The following is a 17,054-nucleotide window of genomic DNA, read 5'->3' on the forward strand; positions in this document are numbered from 1 at the left end:
ACCAAACATAATTTCCTTTGTACTGAAGCAAAGATATATGAAAGTCCCTTTGAAATAAAAATAACAGATGCTTAGTCCTTTTCCATTTTAAATCTGATCTAAAACAAGCAAATTCATATTAATCAAGCATTGCTAAGAAGACTGTTTATTGAATTTATACAACTGGATTTATTTAGACATGAAATACGTGACGTAAAAGACGAATTCCTTTTAATACATAAATTATTTTTATTTCATACTTTACACACTAGAGAAAACAAGCATTTGTCACTGCATTTCCATGTAAGAATACTTGAATGCAGTAGGTTCGTTTGACTTTTAATGATTAGTACATAGAATAATGTGCGTTTCAACGAAAAGGTGTGTAAGCAACAAAAACATACTAGTAGATTAGGACAAGCCGCGTGAAGCCGGTGGTGGAGCGTGGTCGAGGTGGTAACCAACTAGTCCATAACTAATAAAGGTCCTCGGTCCAAAATCAACGGTCACAGTTTCATTTTCCTGAAATTAGGCTTCTTCATTACATTAATAACAATACACAACACGGTTCAGTGTAAGAGAAAGCTCTACATGTTCATTGGTTAATTTCTTCCCCTCCAAGCAAGCAGAGAGATTGCCTAAAGAGTTGTAGCCTTGCACAACTTATATCGGATCACTTTGGTTAACACATTTGTTGCTACTCTTCCCAAGTTGTCAGAGTATAGAAACCAATGAAATGAATCATTCAATAGCTCTTTTGATTCAGCAACTGAAAATAAAATGTTACTGAAACACTTACACATCTCCTATAATGTAGTTTCTTACAACCTCAGATACATAAAAATAGTCATTAATAATGTAGTTGCGATGACATGATCGGTTATCACCGCAAGAAAAATGCCGACAACCACAGCCAATAAACACAGGAAGAAATCCCACAACCATGACTTTAAACACCTCAAGAAGATTGACATGTGACTACAAGTCGCATGTTTAACCTTACGACGTGTTGTTGTTTCCTGGAAGCAAGGACAAGCACATACTGGTACCTAAAGAAAAAAGGAGATTAACCACTAGGATGCACACATATATATATATAGAGAGAGAGAAGATAGCAGAAGATTTTGTTTACCTCTTTACTGCGTCTTCCAGCTGGAAACCTGGTGAATGTACTATAGTCCTTCCCATTGGGGCAAGGGCTAAGATCTAGGCGATCAATAGAATGCGCGGCCTGAAGGGAATAAGTCTTTAAAGACTTGCAGCCATGTGCATTTAAACACTTGAGACTCAGTGGAAGCCCTGACAGTGATACAAGGTTGTTGCAGTAATTGAGACTGAGAGTTGCCAAGGAGGTTAGCTCGCCCACCATCTTTGACGATATTGTCCTGAAATCGTGTCTGCTGAGATCTAAACATGTCAGCTTGGTGAAATGCTTAAGCTCATTTGGTAACGACTCAATTTTCTTGCAGTTGTCAAGCCAAAGCTCAAGGAGATTGTATGTTGTTCCTTGATGTTTCTTCACCAGAGTTCGGAGGTTGGTACAGTCAGAAAGTGTTAGACTCTCAACCTGAGATAGTTCTGGCAGTTCTTCAAGGCTGCGGCAGTTGGAAAGCGTCAGATGTTTCAACTTGGTGAGATGACTCATTGTCGTAGGTAACTTCTCAAAAAGATTCCCACTGAGGTCCAACTTCTCTAGGACGTGCATCTGGTCAATGTCATCTGGAATCTTCTTGATGTTTAGGTTGATGAGATTTAACTCCTGTAACCATGGGAACCCTGAGAAGCTATTACATTTGGACTCACTACCCTTCTCAATCCACTTAAACCGCATGATGTCCAGTGATTTAAAACCGTAGGGAGGTGACTTGAGGTCCACGTCATGACAGACGTGGTCCTCAGAAACAAAAGATAGATGATCTGCAGATCCTTCAAGAAGCTTCAAGTAGATTTGTAAGTTGCCTCTGATTGATGGGTCTGTAAGAGAGCACCCCAGTTTATTTCCCACAAACGGCTCTGTGCCAAAGAAAAACATGTGGACTGATCTAAGGCACATGCTTGTGTCTTCAAAGCCATTATCTTTAGAATCGGATATACTGATGTTCAGCTTTTCCAGCCTGTCACAGTTGGACACATCAATTTTCTGGAGTCTAGATAATTTGCATATGGAGTGTGGAATCCGTTCCAAGGAGCTGCAACCTTTCAGTATCAACTCCTCTAGAGACTTTGCTTCCTTGAGATTTGGAAGTTTTGTTAGATCCTTAGATCCGGTCAAATCTAGTTTCATCAGTTTCACAAGTTTCTGAAAAGTATGTGACACAAACACAGGGAAATGATATAATAACAAGAAGGCAAATAAAAAAAATAAAAAATAAATATATGAAGGGACAAGAAAAGTAGAGCATATATACATACCGGTGTTCCACGCCAAAGGGTCTTGAGCTTGCTGTAACACAGCTTTAGTTCAACAAGACAATCTGGACTGATACTGGTAGGCAAGGTTGTAAAAGGATATGCATCCCAATGTAGAAACCTAAGCTTATGTACACTGAAATTGTTCTCTAGAGTCATATATTCCTTCCATGGTTGTAAACCTCCTGATTGGTTAGAGATATATATCTTAAGAAACCTGAGATTATACATCGGCTTGAAATCATCCCAGTTGATGTGAACTCCAGCGCGCAATTTACAAACATCTAGCACCACTCCTTCAATTAAGTGCTTACTCTGACATATGATATCGATAGTGTCATTTATTGTTATTGTTAAGAAGATAATGCAGATAAATATTTGAGATGTTTTTAAATATTTATTATTTATTTAGATAATTGTCTTTATTATTTTAGGTTTTTATGAGTTTTTAGATATAGTCGATTAGGGTTAAGTTTGTATTCAATTTTTATTTGATTAATAAAAGTTAAGAATTTTTTTTTACTTTTTGTTTTTGGTAGATCTTCAACAAATTTAAGAAGAGTATTCAAAGACTAAATAAGATCTTTTATGTTATAGTAGCTTCAGTTATATCAGCAGAAGAGGAATGGTGGCAGAGCCTAGCCAACCAAAAAATTAAGAACATTGCGTGTAACTTACTGTATTGGTGTCAAGTACTCGAAGGATGTCGTCATGGTGCCACAAGATACGTTGCTGAGAAGGGTTGTTGTTTGACTCTTGACGCACAATATGTTTCCCCATTTGCTCCAGCAAACGGTGCATAGCTATACGCCTATCAGAAGACACCTTGATGAGAGACTTTTCCTTTAAAACCCTCATTCCGGCTTTACCTTGACCAAGAAGTTTCCTGACTCGCCGGACAGGTTCTCCATTGAAAAGGCATGCGACATGAAGAAAAGCTGTCTTACCAAGTTCATCTAAACCATGATAGCTACTTTTCAAGTCCACTAAGGTTTTCTCGGGAAGAGCTTCCTGAAATGATTTCAAAGCATCTCGCCACTCCACTGCGGACTTGCCCCGAAGATAAGTGCCGAAATCCTCAAGGGCAGAAGGAAGACCTTGAGCAAGCTGAGAGATACTTATAGAAAGATCATTGTAGGCAATAGGAGGTTCTGCTCCTTGGAAAGCAAACCGCTGAAAGATCTGGAGAGCCTTATCATCCTTCAAATACTCAACTTTGTACACGGCACAGGAGAACAACTTGAGCAAGCTCTTGTCTCGTGTTGTTATGATGATTCGGGTCCCTGGTCCAAACCAACTAGCCTCTTTTGCCAAGGCATCCAGCTGTTTCACATCATCCACATCATCAATAACAATGAGGGATTTTAGGTTTACGAGCCTTGACTTGATACAAGGAGCTCCCTGGCCAAGGTTCAGTGCCTTGAGATCTTTTTTCCGAAGAATATCTGAAAGAAGCCATTTCTGTAGATCTAAGGGACTCTTTGCTTTCAGAGAAGAAACCTTTTCCATGAAACAATGATGAGTCTTGAAATGGTGTTTATGTTTTTGATGAAGATTCTTGGCTATGGCAGTTTTGCCAATGCCTGCCATACCCCAGATTCCTACCATGCGAACCTCATTGGTCGTAAAGGACATGTCCAAGAGATGTTCGATTTGGTCCACGTCAGCTTCCATACCAACAATATCCCCGAGGTCCATTGGCAAACTAGACAACAACTTGTCTGAAACAAGTTCAACAACTCCCTCAACCAACGTGGCATCGTCCTTGCTAACAAAATTAGTAAAAGAAAAACAATTAAGTACGTGAATTTCATTACTTTGTAATGTTCAAAAGATACAATTAACTTGTATCACATTTTCCTGAGAAGCAAGTAGGTACTAAAGAGCCCTCAAGAAAAGATTAGAAAAAGACTCAATAATACAATATTAGCTCCACACATGTCGAGATCTGAAGTTGCAGTCAGTGAAGTTTAGAGAGAAATTGACTTTTTAAGATATGCATGGGCACTATAGCTAAGTCGGATTTTTTGAATTAAAAAAAAATCATCCAAACCCGTAGTAGAACGGATTAACCGGAGTGGGTTTAACCCATTCCCCAGCACAGTAAAAAAGATTTACCATTTTCTTGACTCGGTGGCTTGTGTGTTTGCGATTCCCCGAAGCGCATCTTTCCAGAATGGAATCTTGGGATCTTTGTGGTGTTGTACTAAACCAAAACCACTTCGATGATTTCTAACGTCAGAGATATCCACTTCATAGAAAACAGGAATCACAGCAATATTTTTCTCCCGTTGAAGCTTCATTATCATTCGAAGCTCTTCCAAGCACCATCTCGAAGAAGCGTAGTTCTTTGAGATAACCACAATGGCAAACCTCGACGTGTTGATGGCTTCACGGAGTCTCTCGGGGAAACGGTCTCCTGTTTCCAGCGTCTCATCGTCTTTGAACGTACGTATCCCTCGTCTCACAAGTTCTTTGTGCAAATGGCTAATGATGTTTTTACGTGTGTCTCCGCCTCGGAAGCTGAGGAAGACATCGTATTTGACTTGACGACGTGAAGGACCGCACCACGACGACATTTGATCACTCTCGCTCTTTAATTTGGACAAACAAACCAATCAAAAGGATGAATGAATGTTTAGGGAAAGCCCCACTATGAACTCTTCGAAGTCAAAGTATACTCAAATGGAATTCTACATAATATATTGTTATTTTAAACTTAAATCATTTTTTATATTGTGAGTTTACACCTCTACCATTTCAGACAAATTATAAATAAGATGTCTTACAAATATTTCTATTAAAAATTAAACCGAATTATTAGGTTCCAACCAGCGTTTAGCAAAGATAAGCTTTTATAATAATCTATAACAATTTTCTTTTAATAATTAGTTTAGCATTGTGTTACAAAAATAATTAGTTGTGCATAGTTAGATATAAATTTGAGTCGTGAGAGATAAAATAAAATATGAAATGTTGAATTATTAAGAGAATATCTCCATGTGCGTGTGTTTTAGTTTACCACTAATTTATGAAATTAAGTAAACTGTGTAACGTGTAATTCTCGTAAAACTTGGCATTTAAGCTGTAGTGCTTATGTATTGACCCAAACAAAAACAAAGGAAAGGAGAAATCAATGATTCCTTCGTAAGAGTTTGTGTTCCTCTCATCTACAAACATGCTTATGATAATTAATCACATATACATCTTGCACATGCTAAGAAGAAATATATGGAATGATCCGAGACCATATGTAGAAATAATTTACTAAAGAGGTGATTAATTGAAAAATCAAAGCAGAGATGAAACAAAAAATTACAAAACGTGAGCGGCAGGATTCGAACCTGCGCGGGCAAAGCCCACATGATTTCTAGTCATGCCCGATAACCACTCCGGCACGCCCACTTATGAACTTTCTAACCATCACAAGTAAATATTTTTATCATTGTAATGAGAACACTAATCTTCAAGCTGAATAACAACGCGGTCGTTATTGTCGGCATTAAGAACACTAGAAGAATTATGTTGGTGGTTATCACCAGCCGACGGTTTGTTCCTATCCGCACAGAAACAGCTCAAGATCCTTACTTTGACTCAACACCTTGTTTGAGACAATACACCACACTATCCCACCAGTTAATCGATACAAGTACCACCATCTCTCACTATAAGCCCCACTGTTTGTTTTATAAATCAGTTTATATAGCATCCTAGTTTAAACAGTTTGATACTTTCTGTACAAACAAAAGAAAAATACAATACTATAAATATTTTATATACATAGAAGAAGATGAATTACAGAAAAGTATTAAGGCTGATGTGACAAACATCAATTACATTTTCCTTAATCCACATCTCCAATATCACACAACATATCCATCTACAAATTTATAAAGAACCCAAAATAAAAGGGAAAAAAAAAACACATTTCGCTTCTGTTTCTTATACATAACATACACATTGAAGTCCATGAGTAAAAGGAATGGACTTTTAGCTATGCATCATCATCAACTTCTTATTTTTACGTAAACTTGTGACATTAAAAAATTACTAAAAAAATTATAGTACTGTAAGTGCTCGAGCGTTACACTGTTTCAAGACCTGATCTTCACCTTCCTTTGAGCTTTCAGGTCAACCACAATGACCGAGATATTATCTCTGCTTCCCTTCTGAAGAGCGAGTTTGGAAAGATAATCAGCAGCGGCTTGGCACGCCTGGTCTTCCCCTACACCTCTCTCAGCTAAAGGCAACGCTCCATTCCTCTTGTGCCACCACAAGATCCGTCTCCTCGCAAACTCGCAAGCGTCTTGGTTACTCATCACGTCCCAAAGCCCATCGCTGGCTAATATCAAACACTCGTCTTCTCTTGCCCGTGGCATAAACGTCACTTCGGGCTCTGGTATCACATATGGCTCCAGATACTGATCACCAATGGACCTGGACATGGCGAGAACGCCAGAGACACGAGCCCCTTGCCATTGTATAACTTTTCCTCCAGCTCTCTCTATTCTTGCATACTCATCTTCTCTATCTGGCTGCAACAAAGATAGTAGTAACAAAAGTAAGAAACATTCTCAAGATCATGTTAAAGGAAATGGATTCTTTACTTTGTGATCAACTGATAAAGGCATAGCTTCTTTGCCACGTAGCAAAACCGCTCTCGAGTCACCACAGTTTGACACTATTATATGCGAAGAGCAAACCAAAGCAACCACGGCCGTTGATCCAACGGTTTCAGGAGAAACAGCCTCAAGAACCATCTCATCAGAAGCACCAACGACAGGTCTGTTGATCTTCCCTTTAACCTCATCATCAACCTTCAAGAAACAGTCAAAAAACACTTTCTCCCACTGCACCTGCAGCCTCTCGCAGAGCTCCTCTTTAATCCACTCGATCTCTTCAGCCAAAGCAAAATGGATTCTATCATGACAATAGTCAGCAACCTGGAGGCCTCCGTGGCCATCGTATACACCGAAGAAGTGACTAGTGAGGTGTGTGAGACTCGGACTCATCCCTTCTTGATCTCCTCCCATAAGCATTTTAATTGGTATTTTGAGAAAACGTGGTAACGCTCTAACAGCATCCTCCATCTCTGATCTTTCGCCGCGGATTGAAGCTGTGCCCCAGAGAGGTATGCAGTCTAGCTCGTAGACGCTTCTGCTTCCTCCTCTTGCTACGTTATGATGATGAGTTTCTTCAGGCAAGCTAATGACTACCTCTGAAGCTGAAACATCTTCTTCCATTGTATACTCAACCTCACCGTTCTGATCACACAGCATGTTAACTGCGTCAGTAACGTTCTCTAGCTCGGTGATATCTAAAGCTGATGAGATTCCAGAGTCACACATAGTGTTGGCTAGACTCAAAGTTAGTGCAACTGCTGGTGAAATCTCTTCCATTAGTTCGTTCCTATGCACAGCTTCCACACCTTAACTGAGTAAATCAATCTTCTTCATCTCTAAGTCAATGTTCTAATGATCTTCAGTGATACTACCAACATCCAATTCAGCTATCCACAGAGACCAAAACGCCGCCGTTCTTGAACACTAACGTAGCCAAAGAGTATCAAAATCAAGAAGATGAAGAAGTACCTCTTTGTTAACAGATCTGACGGATCTATCCGATGGGTTTTGATCTCACCTAATCAGTAAGGAGCATACACTCAATTTCTCAGCCAAAACCTAATTAGAAACCCTCAAAGTTTCAACCTTTTTGATTAAAGAGATCACAAAGAGAGGACACAAAGCTCGAAACTTTATCCAAAAACAAAAAAAACAGAGGATCAGGTGAAATTGAAGAGCAAGGACAATAACAGAGAGGGTTACATGAATCACACAAAATACCTAAAAAGTAGAAACCTTTATCTTTATCTTTCCAAAACGAAACATGAGTTCTCCTGGATCTGATGGGGTTTACCTAAACTAAAAAGATTAACAACATTTAATTAAATTGTTTATGTGACAACGACTTTGATATTAACACGTTGCTCCAATCAAATAGATTAGTTAAAATTTTCATTTTTTATTTCATCAGTTCAATAATTGGCAAGAGAGATGCCGCGTGTCCTTTCCTCTTAAAGGTCAAGTCTTCGCTAATATTTTCTCAAAAATATTTAATTTTACATATATAAAGACTTTATTTACAAGATTTGAGAGAGAATATTCCAAAAATACGATACGATAAGTCTTCAACTAATTTTTTTTTTTTTGTTCTCTGTTCATTTTAATCTGTTAAGCTGTTATGAAAATTTCTTGATTTAGTAAACTGCAAAACACCATTTAAAGCTTCAAAAAAAAATTCAACAAACAAAACAGTTCCAAGTCTGTTTCGTCTCCTGTCTTCTTAATCTCTTTCTCATTTCATTATCTCTCTCTCAGAATGTACGTCATGTTTTCTTGACACACAAGTTTCAGATATTATTAAGCTTTGGGAAAAAAAAATAGGATGGCTGGAAGAAGAGTAAAAGGAAAAGACAGCAACGCGATTACCGCCGTAGCCATTGACAAAGATAAAAACAGCCAACACGCCTTGAAGTGGGCCCTTGATCATATCGTGGGCGATTCACCAAACTGTATCCTCCTCCATGTTCAAACCAAATTGAGTAATGACCTCCTCCTCCTCCTCATGATCATCATCATCTCCATCATCATATATCTAATGGATTTTTTTTTAATTTTAAAAACAGGAATTGGTGAAGGAGAGAACACAGAAGCACCACATGACAACCAAGAAGAGGCTCATAAGTTCTTCCTTCCCTTTAGAGGATTCTGTGCTAAAAAAGGGGTCAGAGATTCAATCTCTCTTCTCTTTGCCATAACAACAATCACATTTTCATTTATATATATATATATAAGTCTTGAGTTCATATTTATATGTTTTTTTTTTTTAAATCAGATTAGAGCAACGGAGCTGCTTCTTCACGATATTGACATCGCAAATGCAATTGTTGACTACATCAACAAAAACTCCATTTCAAACATAGTCATTGGAGCCTCTGCAAGAAACACCTTCCTCAAGTATCTTATCTTTTCTCTCATTTAACATGACCTTTAATCTCATTCTATGAATTGCTTTTAAACTCTTATGTAATGGTGTCTTAATCAGGAAGTTTAAGAGCGTAGATGTGCCAACGACTCTACTTAAAACAACTCCAGATACATGTTCTGTCTATATCGTGTCTAAAGACAAGCTCTTAACAAGCAGACAAGCGAGTAGGCCTCAGACGCCTCAACACAATCCCCAGCCTTCAAAACAACAATCATTACTCTCTATCTTGTCTGATCCTGGCCCTACAAGCTTCACTTCCACTGATTCTGGAAGGTAAATAAAGTTTTGTGAGGCCTGTTCTGTCTGGTGAATGAATACTGATGAATCATTGGCTTTTCCTATTCTTGCAGGTCATCTTCTGCATTACCACCTACAAGGCATTACAAGCCTTGTCTTAATATGAGTTCTCCAGGAGAGTTGAGCAATGAGTTGTCTTCCAACCGTAACAGTGTTGAATCGAATGCGAGTTTCTACAGCATCCTAGGACGATCCACCTATGGAGGAAGCTCCCACTCTTCTACATCCCTGGTTAGTAGTATTCTCAACCACGTTACTGCCTCTTAAGTTGCCTGACGTTTTTTTAACATTTTCTTTCGAAACATATAGTATGATATAACCGATGGAGACGAAGAAGGCCTATCTGGGGGTAACATCACTGAACAAGAGGTAAAAGAACGTTTCAGAAAAGTAGACTTGGTGTTTTCAGAATGTAAAGTGCTGACATGTTTGTGTTCTAATGTTCTTGAATATGCTCAGAATCAAAATCTTGAACTAGAGGTGAGAAGATTGAGACTCGAACTGCAACATTTTAATGCAACCATGGGGAGAGACACTGTAAGATACTTACTTCCATGTAGACAACCGACAACATTCCACGGATAAAAATCTATAGATTAATACTCGATAAATTAATATACACTATAAATTAATAAATTCTTTTCTAATTGGGTCGGTTCAAAATATGAAACAAATTGATAAAATAATAAGATAATAATTTTATAGAATTAATTATTTTCTTATTTTATATAAAATATATTTTAAAATAGAAAATCTAAAAAAAAACTTCTTGTAAATTAATAATTTTATAAATTAATAAAATGTCACATTCCCAACATTTGTACTGCATGTGACTATGACTAATACCATACACGGTATGAAATGCTTGTAGGCCCCTCATCATCAAGCTGCCCCCGAATCCGAAAAGCTGGAGGAAACAAAGATAGCAAGAGAGATGCTTAGGGAATTATCTGAGATGGATAAGCAGAAAACACAGAGTGCCATCCACGCAAACGAAGCGGCACATCGTCTTGCTGAAATAGAGAAGCAGAAGAGAAGACTTGTGGAGATGCAAGCCAAGTTCAACGAACAGAACATGTCCAACACCGTATCCTACAGACGGTACAGCATCAAAGACGTCGAAGACGCGACCGACGGCTTTTCAGACGCTCTAAAGATCGGGGAAGGAGGGTACGGACCTGTGTTTAAAGCCGTTCTTGAAAACACTTCCGTCGCCATCAAGATCTTGAAGTCAGACGTCTCGCAAGGCCTCAAGCAGTTCCAACAAGAGGTCGAGGTTCTGAGTTGCATGAGACACCCTAACATGGTGATCCTCCTCGGTGCTTGTCCAGAGTACGGATGCCTTGTGTATGAGTATATGGAGAACGGGACGTTGGAAGACCGTCTCTTCTGCAAAGACGATACTCCGCCGTTGTCTTGGAGAGCACGGTTCAGGATCGCTGCTGAGATTGCCACGGGACTTTTATTCCTTCACCAGGCCAAACCTGAGCCGCTGGTGCATCGAGATTTGAAGCCGGCAAACATTCTTCTAGACGGGCATATGATTAGCAAAATCAGTGACGTTGGTTTGGCTCGGTTGGTACCTCCTGCTGTTGCTGATAGCTTCACCCATTATCACATGACTGCTGCAGCCGGTTAGTACTTTCATTCTACCTTTAAACTAGGCCTACTGGTTCGGGTAATTCGGTTTGGGTAGTTTGTTTTTCTGGTAGTTATGTTCTACTAAAATCTTGCCAAATTGAACCGTAAAAGAGTTTAGTTCGGTATCCGGGTAGTTCGATTAGTTGATTCGAAATTTGGCAAACAATTTTTTTTTTGGAAAATCAAACTAACTGCTTGCCGAACCGAAAATCGAATTTTTTTATAAACCTGTCGAATCGAACTGAACTTATCACCAACTAACCAAAAATTTGGTTCGGTTCGGCGGGTTATATTCAGTTAAAAATCTCAGCCCTACTTTAAGCCAACCAAATCTAATCTTTGCATATCCTTAACAAATTGTTGAAACAGGTACGTTCTGTTACATTGACCCTGAGTACCAGCAAACGGGAATGCTTGGAGTGAAGTCAGACTTGTACTCATTCGGTGTGGTGCTTCTGCAAATCCTAACAGCGATGCCAGCAATGGGATTAAGCCATAGAGTAGAGCAAGGGATTGAGAAAAATAGACTCAGAGAAGTTCTTGATCCCAGAATATCAGACTGGCCTGAAGAAGAGACGCTGGTGCTAGCTCAACTGGCTTTGCAGTGCTGCGAGTTGCGGAAAAAGGACAGACCTGATCTTGCTACCGTTCTGTTGCCTGCACTGAGCAAGCTAAGAGAGTTTGCAACGGAGGATCATGAAGTACATAGCTCCGGTAGGACATCTGTGTCACGTTCTCACAATTCAGTTCCTCGTTCCCCAATATCTTCTTCCTCTCAGGTTGGTTTCTTGGAACATCCAGTAATAGATTTCTAATATTTGATTCATGAGTGTTTATTTCAATCATTTTATTCTGCAATGTAGACAGAGGATGCATACTGACACCAACAATTGGAACTTCGACTTTAGATCAAAGTGAAGCGACATTGGCTATGTCTGGTTGTGCTCCACCAAAAAAATTCATTGTTGATCTCTCATAGTGTCGAAGTTCCTATTTATTGTATATGAAACACTTTATTCTTTGGTCTCATGAAAAAAAAAACACTTTCATTACAGAAGAGCTGTCTCGTTCTTGCAAAATCAAGTCACCTTTGTGCAAGAACATTTCCTCTTGTAGCACATAAAAATCTTATTGAGCAACTGCTTACTAAAAATTGAGCAGAAACTTCTTTAAATTGGAAATTATTTGAGAAGATAGTTGCAAAGAAGGTGTAAACAGTTGCGCACAAAGAAATAAAAATTGATGGAGCTATATGAGTAATGTTAGCTGACAAGGCAATTTGTCAATTCGAGACAAACACTAGCTTAGAGACATACTTGAGTCTTGTGAGACAAAGCAAAAGTTCACAAGAGATCCAACATTATATCATGAAACATGTTATGGAAGTCACTACCTCAAGAAACTACAGAGAAGACAAAGTAAGCAAGGTAAAAAAATGAATACAACTAGGATTCAGATAATAAGATGTGTGATACTCTCACGTTTCAAGACCATAACGAAGTCCCAACTATAAAAACCAACCTTGTCATTGTATAATATATAAAAGAACTTTTCGCAGGTTGTTATGAAAATTCAGAGAGCTACTACGCTAGAAACAAAATCAAAAGCTATGATTTTTATTATCCCCCCCTCCCAACAATGACCAACATCACTCATATGTAAGCATAACGCTTCAAAACCCTCTTCCCCGCCACAAACGCACCAGACGCCATCCCTCCAAGCACACCCGCCACAGCCGCAGCTCTCACCCCACGCGCCGCCCTAAACACCGCCCCAGTCCCAAAACCCGCCACCACCTTCGTCCACGCGTCATCCCTATCCGTATACGCCACAACTCCACTCTCAATCCCAGCATAGATCAAACCCACAACCCCGATCCTACACCCCAACGATCGTCCCGCGTGACCAGACGAGTTCAGGATCCTGTTCACCTTCAGCTTCGCCGTGTCTCCGTACTCGAAGCTCCTGACGCCGGAGAAGAACCCGGAAGCGGCTCCGGCTAGGGATCCGCCGAGGTAGCCCGTGCCCGTGTAGAAGGTGAGATTCTCTCCCCAAGATCGGCGCTTTTTGAGGGACTCTTCGGTGAAGAGGTACTCGGGGGAGGTGGGGAGCTTGTAGAGGTGCTGAGCGTTGATCGGGACGTTGAAGTGCTGGTAAGGATGGTAAAGGCGGGAGCTTTCGTCGGAGGAGGTGTGATCGGTCGTCGCCATTGTGTTAAGGGTTTATGATCTGTAGTGTAGCTACAAGGTTTATGAAATTTTGTAGGGTTTTTTAAGACTTTGTGTTTAATTCGAATTTGACCCCTGATGTTTTATTTATGATCAATTAAACCCAAAATCTTTTACAGTTTTGTTTATGAGAAAAAGACTAGAATAACACTAAACCAAGTTTTTGTTCCCAAAGTAGCACTCAAGGCTCAAAGTCACAAAAATAGGTTTCATTAAAGAGGTAATGTACACTTATACCCCTAGGGTTAATTAATCCAAACCTTAGGGTTTAGAGTTAAGGGGTGGGGTTTTGGAATTAGAGTTTAAAATTTTATAAATAATAAATAATAAAATAAAAAATAAAAATTTTAAAAACAGTTTCAAAAAGTATTTTTAAATTATAAAAATAAAATCTGAAAAAAAATAAAAAAAAATTTGAATTTTTTTTTTAAAAAAAAATTATAAAATTTTCGAATCTGAAAACATATAATCTGAAACTATAAAAAAAAATTTTTATTTTTTTTATTTTTTTTATTTTTATTTTTTTTTATTTAATTTTGTTTATTTAATTTTAAACCAAGGGTATTATAGATATTTTACCCTTTAATGAATGTCATTTTTGTGACTTTCTCCTTCTAGTGCTATTTTTGAGACATAAACTTCAAAAGGTGCTATTATTGACAATTGCCCTTTGTTTATTTCCTTTTTCGACCCTGTGGTTTTCAGATCTTTATACGATATGCTTCTTAAATTGGAAAGCTTACCATAAGACCCCCGTTTTTGTAAAAGTCGCGATTTTGTTTGGATTTTTGGAAAATATTCTGGGAACACAAAGGAAGGAGCTTTTGAGGAGAAAGGTCGGCGGATGAGTCGCTGATTCGATGGGAAACCAGAAGCTTAAGTGGACGGAGGAGGAGGAAGAGGCGTTGCTCGCAGGTGTTAGGAAGCATGGTCCCGGAAAGTGGAAGAATATTCTCCGAGATCCTGAGTTTGCTGGTCAGCTCTCTAATCGCTCCAATATTGACTTAAAGGTCTTCACTTTTCTTCTTCTCCTCAATCACTTACATAGAAAAAAGTTAATTTCATCGAGTTCTTGAGACATCGGTAATAGAAAATTTGTAAGTGTTAGTTCTCTGATGTTTGGTCTGAGAATTTAAATTTAGTGGCTTTGTTGATATCTGTTGAAAAGATTAAAACTTTTAAGAGTTTTCTTAATTTGAGTTTATTGGCTGCTCTGTTTCGTCTGTAGCGTCTGAGATTCGTTAAGTGTGTCTGATTATATATTTTGGTTGTCTATGCTGGCTGCCTGGCAATTGATCTTTCTGCTGTCCTTAGAGAAGGTCTTGAACTTACTTGAGATTGACACTATAATGGCAGTCTCTGACACTATCTAGTGCAAGTAATGCTGCAATGCGTTAGTCTTAAATCTAGCCATGGTTTTAAGTCATAATTATAGTTTATTGTCTGCTCTGTTTCTTGGTTGCCTATGGCGAAGGTTGACTCTTATGTCATAGAAATTGTTTGATATCTGATAAACAGAGAGGGGAACAAATCATCAGACCTTGTTGTGGTTGAATTTTGAGAGGGAATTTTTCTGATTTGAATGTTACTAGTGTTGTATGTGTCTCCATTATTTGGTAACTTATAGCCAAGAATCTTAAATATTCGATGTTTCATTGTTTTGTAGGATAAATGGCGTAATTTAAGTGTTGCCCCTGATATTCAAGGCTCAAAGGATAAGGTACGGACACCAAAGATCAAAGCTGCTGCCTTTCAGCTGGCGGCGGTTGCAGCTGCCAGTACTCCATCTCCTAGTTCCAACCATTCTCCAGTTCCTCCCCTTCCTCGTAGTGGATCTGATTTGAGCATTGATGACAGTTGTAACTTTATGGTTGATGCAAAGAATGCTCCCAGGTTTGTTGTTTTTTCCGAGCCACCCCACTTAATCCTCTGTTGATTCTCAAGTGCTGTATATTGCTAGTCTACTTGCATTGTGACGCTTCCGATGAGCCAATATTTTTTTATTAAGGTATGATGGGATGATATTCGAAGCTCTTTCATCGTTGACGGATGCTAATGGATCTGATGTCACTGCAATTTACAACTTCATCGTGGTTAGTCATATTTTACCTTTCCCTTTATCCTGCATTTGTCACTGACTATAGTTGACTAAGTAGTTTAAATCTTTTGATTTGTAAAGGTAGCTAAAACCAATCCTTCACTCTCATCTTAAGAAAGGAATTATATAACTAGTTAACTGTTCTTTGTTGTTATAGTTTGGTCTTAGTTATTGCATTCCATTATGATTATCTTAGAAAAGATTATCATAGCTCCATTAGGTTATTCGTTGTTATTGTCATAGCAGCTAAGCTGTACTGATGTAACGATCAAGCTCCTGATAATGGTCTGTTATGTGTGTATAGCAAAAAGGACATGAAGTGCCACCGAACTTTAAAAGGATCCTGGGTTCAAGATTGAGGAGGCTTGCTTCTCAGGGCAAACTTGAAAAGGTTAGCCAGTTAAAATCAGGAGTAAGTCTTGAAAGCCTTGCTTTGAACAAGAGCTTCCTTTCCATCTGTGTTGATTTCTGTTTGCCTTTTCTGTGTGTTTGGTTCTTCAACAATGCGACAATACACACGACAGACGCAGAACTTCTACAAGATGAATAATCACAGCTTCATGGCGATGAGAACGCCAGTTGTAGCGAGACCAAAAGAGGTGAATGTGAAACCTCGGCAGGCGAACAGTCAAGGACTCACGGTTTCGCAGGAGAAGGTTGATCACGCTGCAGGAACCGCAGCGTTTAAGTTCGTGGAGGTGGACGAAAAATTAGAGCTGCTCAATGCAGCTGTTGAAGAAAGGGATAGGATGATAGAGCTGGCGGAACAAGCGGAGTTGATTCTACTGTTGGCAGAAGAGTTGCACAAAGAATGTAAATAACTAACACCTCTATTCTCAGTGTTCTTCTTTCTCTAAAAATCTTACAAGGTCTTTGGGCGTCTGATGTTTTAAAGATTTGTTTTGTTGACAGGTTCTGTGGGGAAGATTGTGGCTTTGAATTGAGGGTTGACAGAACAGAAGAAGAAGCATAGAGTTCTCTTTGGAGTTCATCACTCTGTTGTGGTATATATACTAGTAGCAATAGGCTATTTGGTTGCATTCTCTTGTTTCTTTTTCCTATACCAAATTGTTTTGACAAAAAATAACATTTAAATTTCTTTCCTAGTGTAAGATTGTGACTCAAGTAGTTTAAATTTTTTGATTCACTAAACATTTTCTGCATGTTTCTGTCACAAAACAACCTTTGAGGTTTGATGTCAGAACAACGAAAAGTGTGTTTTGTTTTTTTGTTCCGCTCTGAGATTTTTCTCACTGTTCTGACATCAAACCCCAGTGGTTGTTTTGTGACACACTTTTTGTTGTTGCAATCCTTCCTAAATATACACAAAATCTTTTTTTTTTGATACACAAAAT

At 38.7% G+C, this 17,054-nt stretch overlaps 6 protein-coding genes and 1 non-coding gene across 9 annotated transcripts; 2 read left to right on the forward strand and 5 right to left on the reverse strand.

Moving 5' to 3' along the window:
• Window positions 1-711: 711 nt before the first annotated feature.
• On the reverse strand, window positions 712-2,665 carry LOC103836281 (probable disease resistance protein At4g19520). The gene is made up of 3 exons (XM_033277297.1): window positions 2,392-2,665; window positions 1,112-2,278; window positions 712-1,028 (listed from the first exon to the last, which is right to left on the reverse strand). The coding sequence occupies exons 1-3, from the start codon at window positions 2,617-2,619 to the stop codon at window positions 801-803; spliced, it is 1,623 nt and encodes a 540-aa protein (XP_033133188.1). The 5' UTR covers window positions 2,620-2,665; the 3' UTR covers window positions 712-800.
• Window positions 2,666-3,042: 377 nt separating this feature from the next.
• Window positions 3,043-4,967, reverse strand: LOC117127538 (putative disease resistance protein At4g11170). The gene is made up of 2 exons (XM_033278117.1): window positions 4,507-4,967; window positions 3,043-4,156 (listed from the first exon to the last, which is right to left on the reverse strand). The coding sequence occupies exons 1-2, from the start codon at window positions 4,965-4,967 to the stop codon at window positions 3,043-3,045; spliced, it is 1,575 nt and encodes a 524-aa protein (XP_033134008.1).
• A 744-nt stretch (window positions 4,968-5,711) lies between these two features.
• On the reverse strand, window positions 5,712-5,793 carry TRNAS-AGA. Its single transcript has one exon. It is a non-coding gene; the product is annotated as a tRNA-Ser (tRNA).
• A 344-nt stretch (window positions 5,794-6,137) lies between these two features.
• On the reverse strand, window positions 6,138-8,278 carry LOC103835949 (protein phosphatase 2C 7). Of its 2 annotated transcripts, XM_033277300.1 has the most exons (4): window positions 7,463-8,278; window positions 6,996-7,417; window positions 6,303-6,923; window positions 6,138-6,266 (listed from the first exon to the last, which is right to left on the reverse strand). In XM_033277300.1, the coding sequence occupies exons 1-3, from the start codon at window positions 7,785-7,787 to the stop codon at window positions 6,483-6,485; spliced, it is 1,188 nt and encodes a 395-aa protein (XP_033133191.1). In that variant the 5' UTR covers window positions 7,788-8,278; the 3' UTR covers window positions 6,138-6,266; window positions 6,303-6,482. The 2 variants fall into 2 exon arrangements, with proteins under 2 accessions (XP_033133191.1, XP_009110399.1); XM_009112151.3 differs by having other exon boundaries at window positions 6,144-6,266; window positions 6,302-6,923; window positions 6,996-8,277.
• Window positions 8,279-8,686: 408 nt separating this feature from the next.
• Window positions 8,687-12,618, forward strand: LOC103835950 (U-box domain-containing protein 35). The gene is made up of 9 exons (XM_033277296.1): window positions 8,687-8,989; window positions 9,074-9,171; window positions 9,283-9,404; window positions 9,493-9,708; window positions 9,786-9,963; window positions 10,042-10,101; window positions 10,192-10,269; window positions 10,604-11,366; window positions 11,743-12,618. Exons 1-9 carry the CDS (start codon window positions 8,833-8,835, stop codon window positions 12,186-12,188), a joined length of 2,118 nt encoding a protein of 705 aa, XP_033133187.1. The 5' UTR covers window positions 8,687-8,832; the 3' UTR covers window positions 12,189-12,618.
• Window positions 12,619-12,713: 95 nt separating this feature from the next.
• LOC103835951 (mitochondrial import inner membrane translocase subunit TIM23-1) lies at window positions 12,714-13,741 on the reverse strand. The gene has a single exon (XM_009112154.3). The coding sequence runs from the start codon at window positions 13,581-13,583 to the stop codon at window positions 13,026-13,028; it is 558 nt and encodes a 185-aa protein (XP_009110402.1). The 5' UTR covers window positions 13,584-13,741; the 3' UTR covers window positions 12,714-13,025.
• A 602-nt stretch (window positions 13,742-14,343) lies between these two features.
• LOC103835952 (telomere repeat-binding factor 4) lies at window positions 14,344-16,873 on the forward strand. Of its 2 annotated transcripts, none has more exons than XM_009112155.3 (6): window positions 14,344-14,611; window positions 15,268-15,494; window positions 15,610-15,694; window positions 16,004-16,111; window positions 16,224-16,512; window positions 16,612-16,873. In XM_009112155.3, exons 1-6 carry the CDS (start codon window positions 14,462-14,464, stop codon window positions 16,641-16,643), a joined length of 891 nt encoding a protein of 296 aa, XP_009110403.1. In that variant the 5' UTR covers window positions 14,344-14,461; the 3' UTR covers window positions 16,644-16,873. The 2 variants fall into 2 exon arrangements, with proteins under 2 accessions (XP_009110403.1, XP_009110404.1); XM_009112156.3 differs by having other exon boundaries at window positions 16,004-16,090.
• Window positions 16,874-17,054: the final 181 nt, after the last annotated feature.

The sequence above is a fragment of the Brassica rapa genome, chromosome A08 (assembly GCF_000309985.2).
Source record: "Brassica rapa cultivar Chiifu-401-42 chromosome A08, CAAS_Brap_v3.01, whole genome shotgun sequence".
NCBI lineage: Eukaryota > Viridiplantae > Streptophyta > Magnoliopsida > Brassicales > Brassicaceae > Brassica > Brassica rapa.

What these genes read in the sequence shown, in the direction of transcription:
- LOC103835949 (XM_009112151.3), bottom strand. Translation starts at nt 7,787, where the DNA reads ATGGAAGAGATTTCACCAGCAGTTGCACTAACTTTGAGTCTAGCCAAC. An exon ending in CTTTATCAGTTGATCACAAA is followed by an intron (nt 6,924 to 6,995) that starts GTAAAGAATCCA and finishes TCTTTGTTGCAG; the next exon opens with CCAGATAGAGAAGATGAGTA.
- LOC103836281 (XM_033277297.1), bottom strand. Translation starts at nt 2,619, where the DNA reads ATGTATAATCTCAGGTTTCTTAAGATATATATCTCTAACCAATCAGGA. An exon ending in CCCTTTGGCGTGGAACACCG is followed by an intron (nt 2,279 to 2,391) that starts GTATGTATATAT and finishes CATACTTTTCAG; the next exon opens with AAACTTGTGAAACTGATGAA. An exon ending in CTGGAAGACGCAGTAAAGAG is followed by an intron (nt 1,029 to 1,111) that starts GTAAACAAAATC and finishes TTTTTTCTTTAG; the next exon opens with GTACCAGTATGTGCTTGTCC.
- LOC103835952 (XM_009112155.3), top strand. Translation starts at nt 14,462, where the DNA reads ATGGGAAACCAGAAGCTTAAGTGGACGGAGGAGGAGGAAGAGGCGTTG. An exon ending in GATGCAAAGAATGCTCCCAG is followed by an intron (nt 15,495 to 15,609) that starts GTTTGTTGTTTT and finishes TTTTTTATTAAG; the next exon opens with GTATGATGGGATGATATTCG. An exon ending in TTAGCCAGTTAAAATCAGGA is followed by an intron (nt 16,112 to 16,223) that starts GTAAGTCTTGAA and finishes TACACACGACAG; the next exon opens with ACGCAGAACTTCTACAAGAT.
- LOC117127538 (XM_033278117.1), bottom strand. Translation starts at nt 4,967, where the DNA reads ATGTCGTCGTGGTGCGGTCCTTCACGTCGTCAAGTCAAATACGATGTC. An exon ending in GCCACCGAGTCAAGAAAATG is followed by an intron (nt 4,157 to 4,506) that starts GTAAATCTTTTT and finishes TAATTTTGTTAG; the next exon opens with CAAGGACGATGCCACGTTGG.
- LOC103835951 (XM_009112154.3), bottom strand. Translation starts at nt 13,583, where the DNA reads ATGGCGACGACCGATCACACCTCCTCCGACGAAAGCTCCCGCCTTTAC.
- LOC103835950 (XM_033277296.1), top strand. Translation starts at nt 8,833, where the DNA reads ATGGCTGGAAGAAGAGTAAAAGGAAAAGACAGCAACGCGATTACCGCC. An exon ending in CCCACTCTTCTACATCCCTG is followed by an intron (nt 9,964 to 10,041) that starts GTTAGTAGTATT and finishes CGAAACATATAG; the next exon opens with TATGATATAACCGATGGAGA. An exon ending in TCACATGACTGCTGCAGCCG is followed by an intron (nt 11,367 to 11,742) that starts GTTAGTACTTTC and finishes TTGTTGAAACAG; the next exon opens with GTACGTTCTGTTACATTGAC.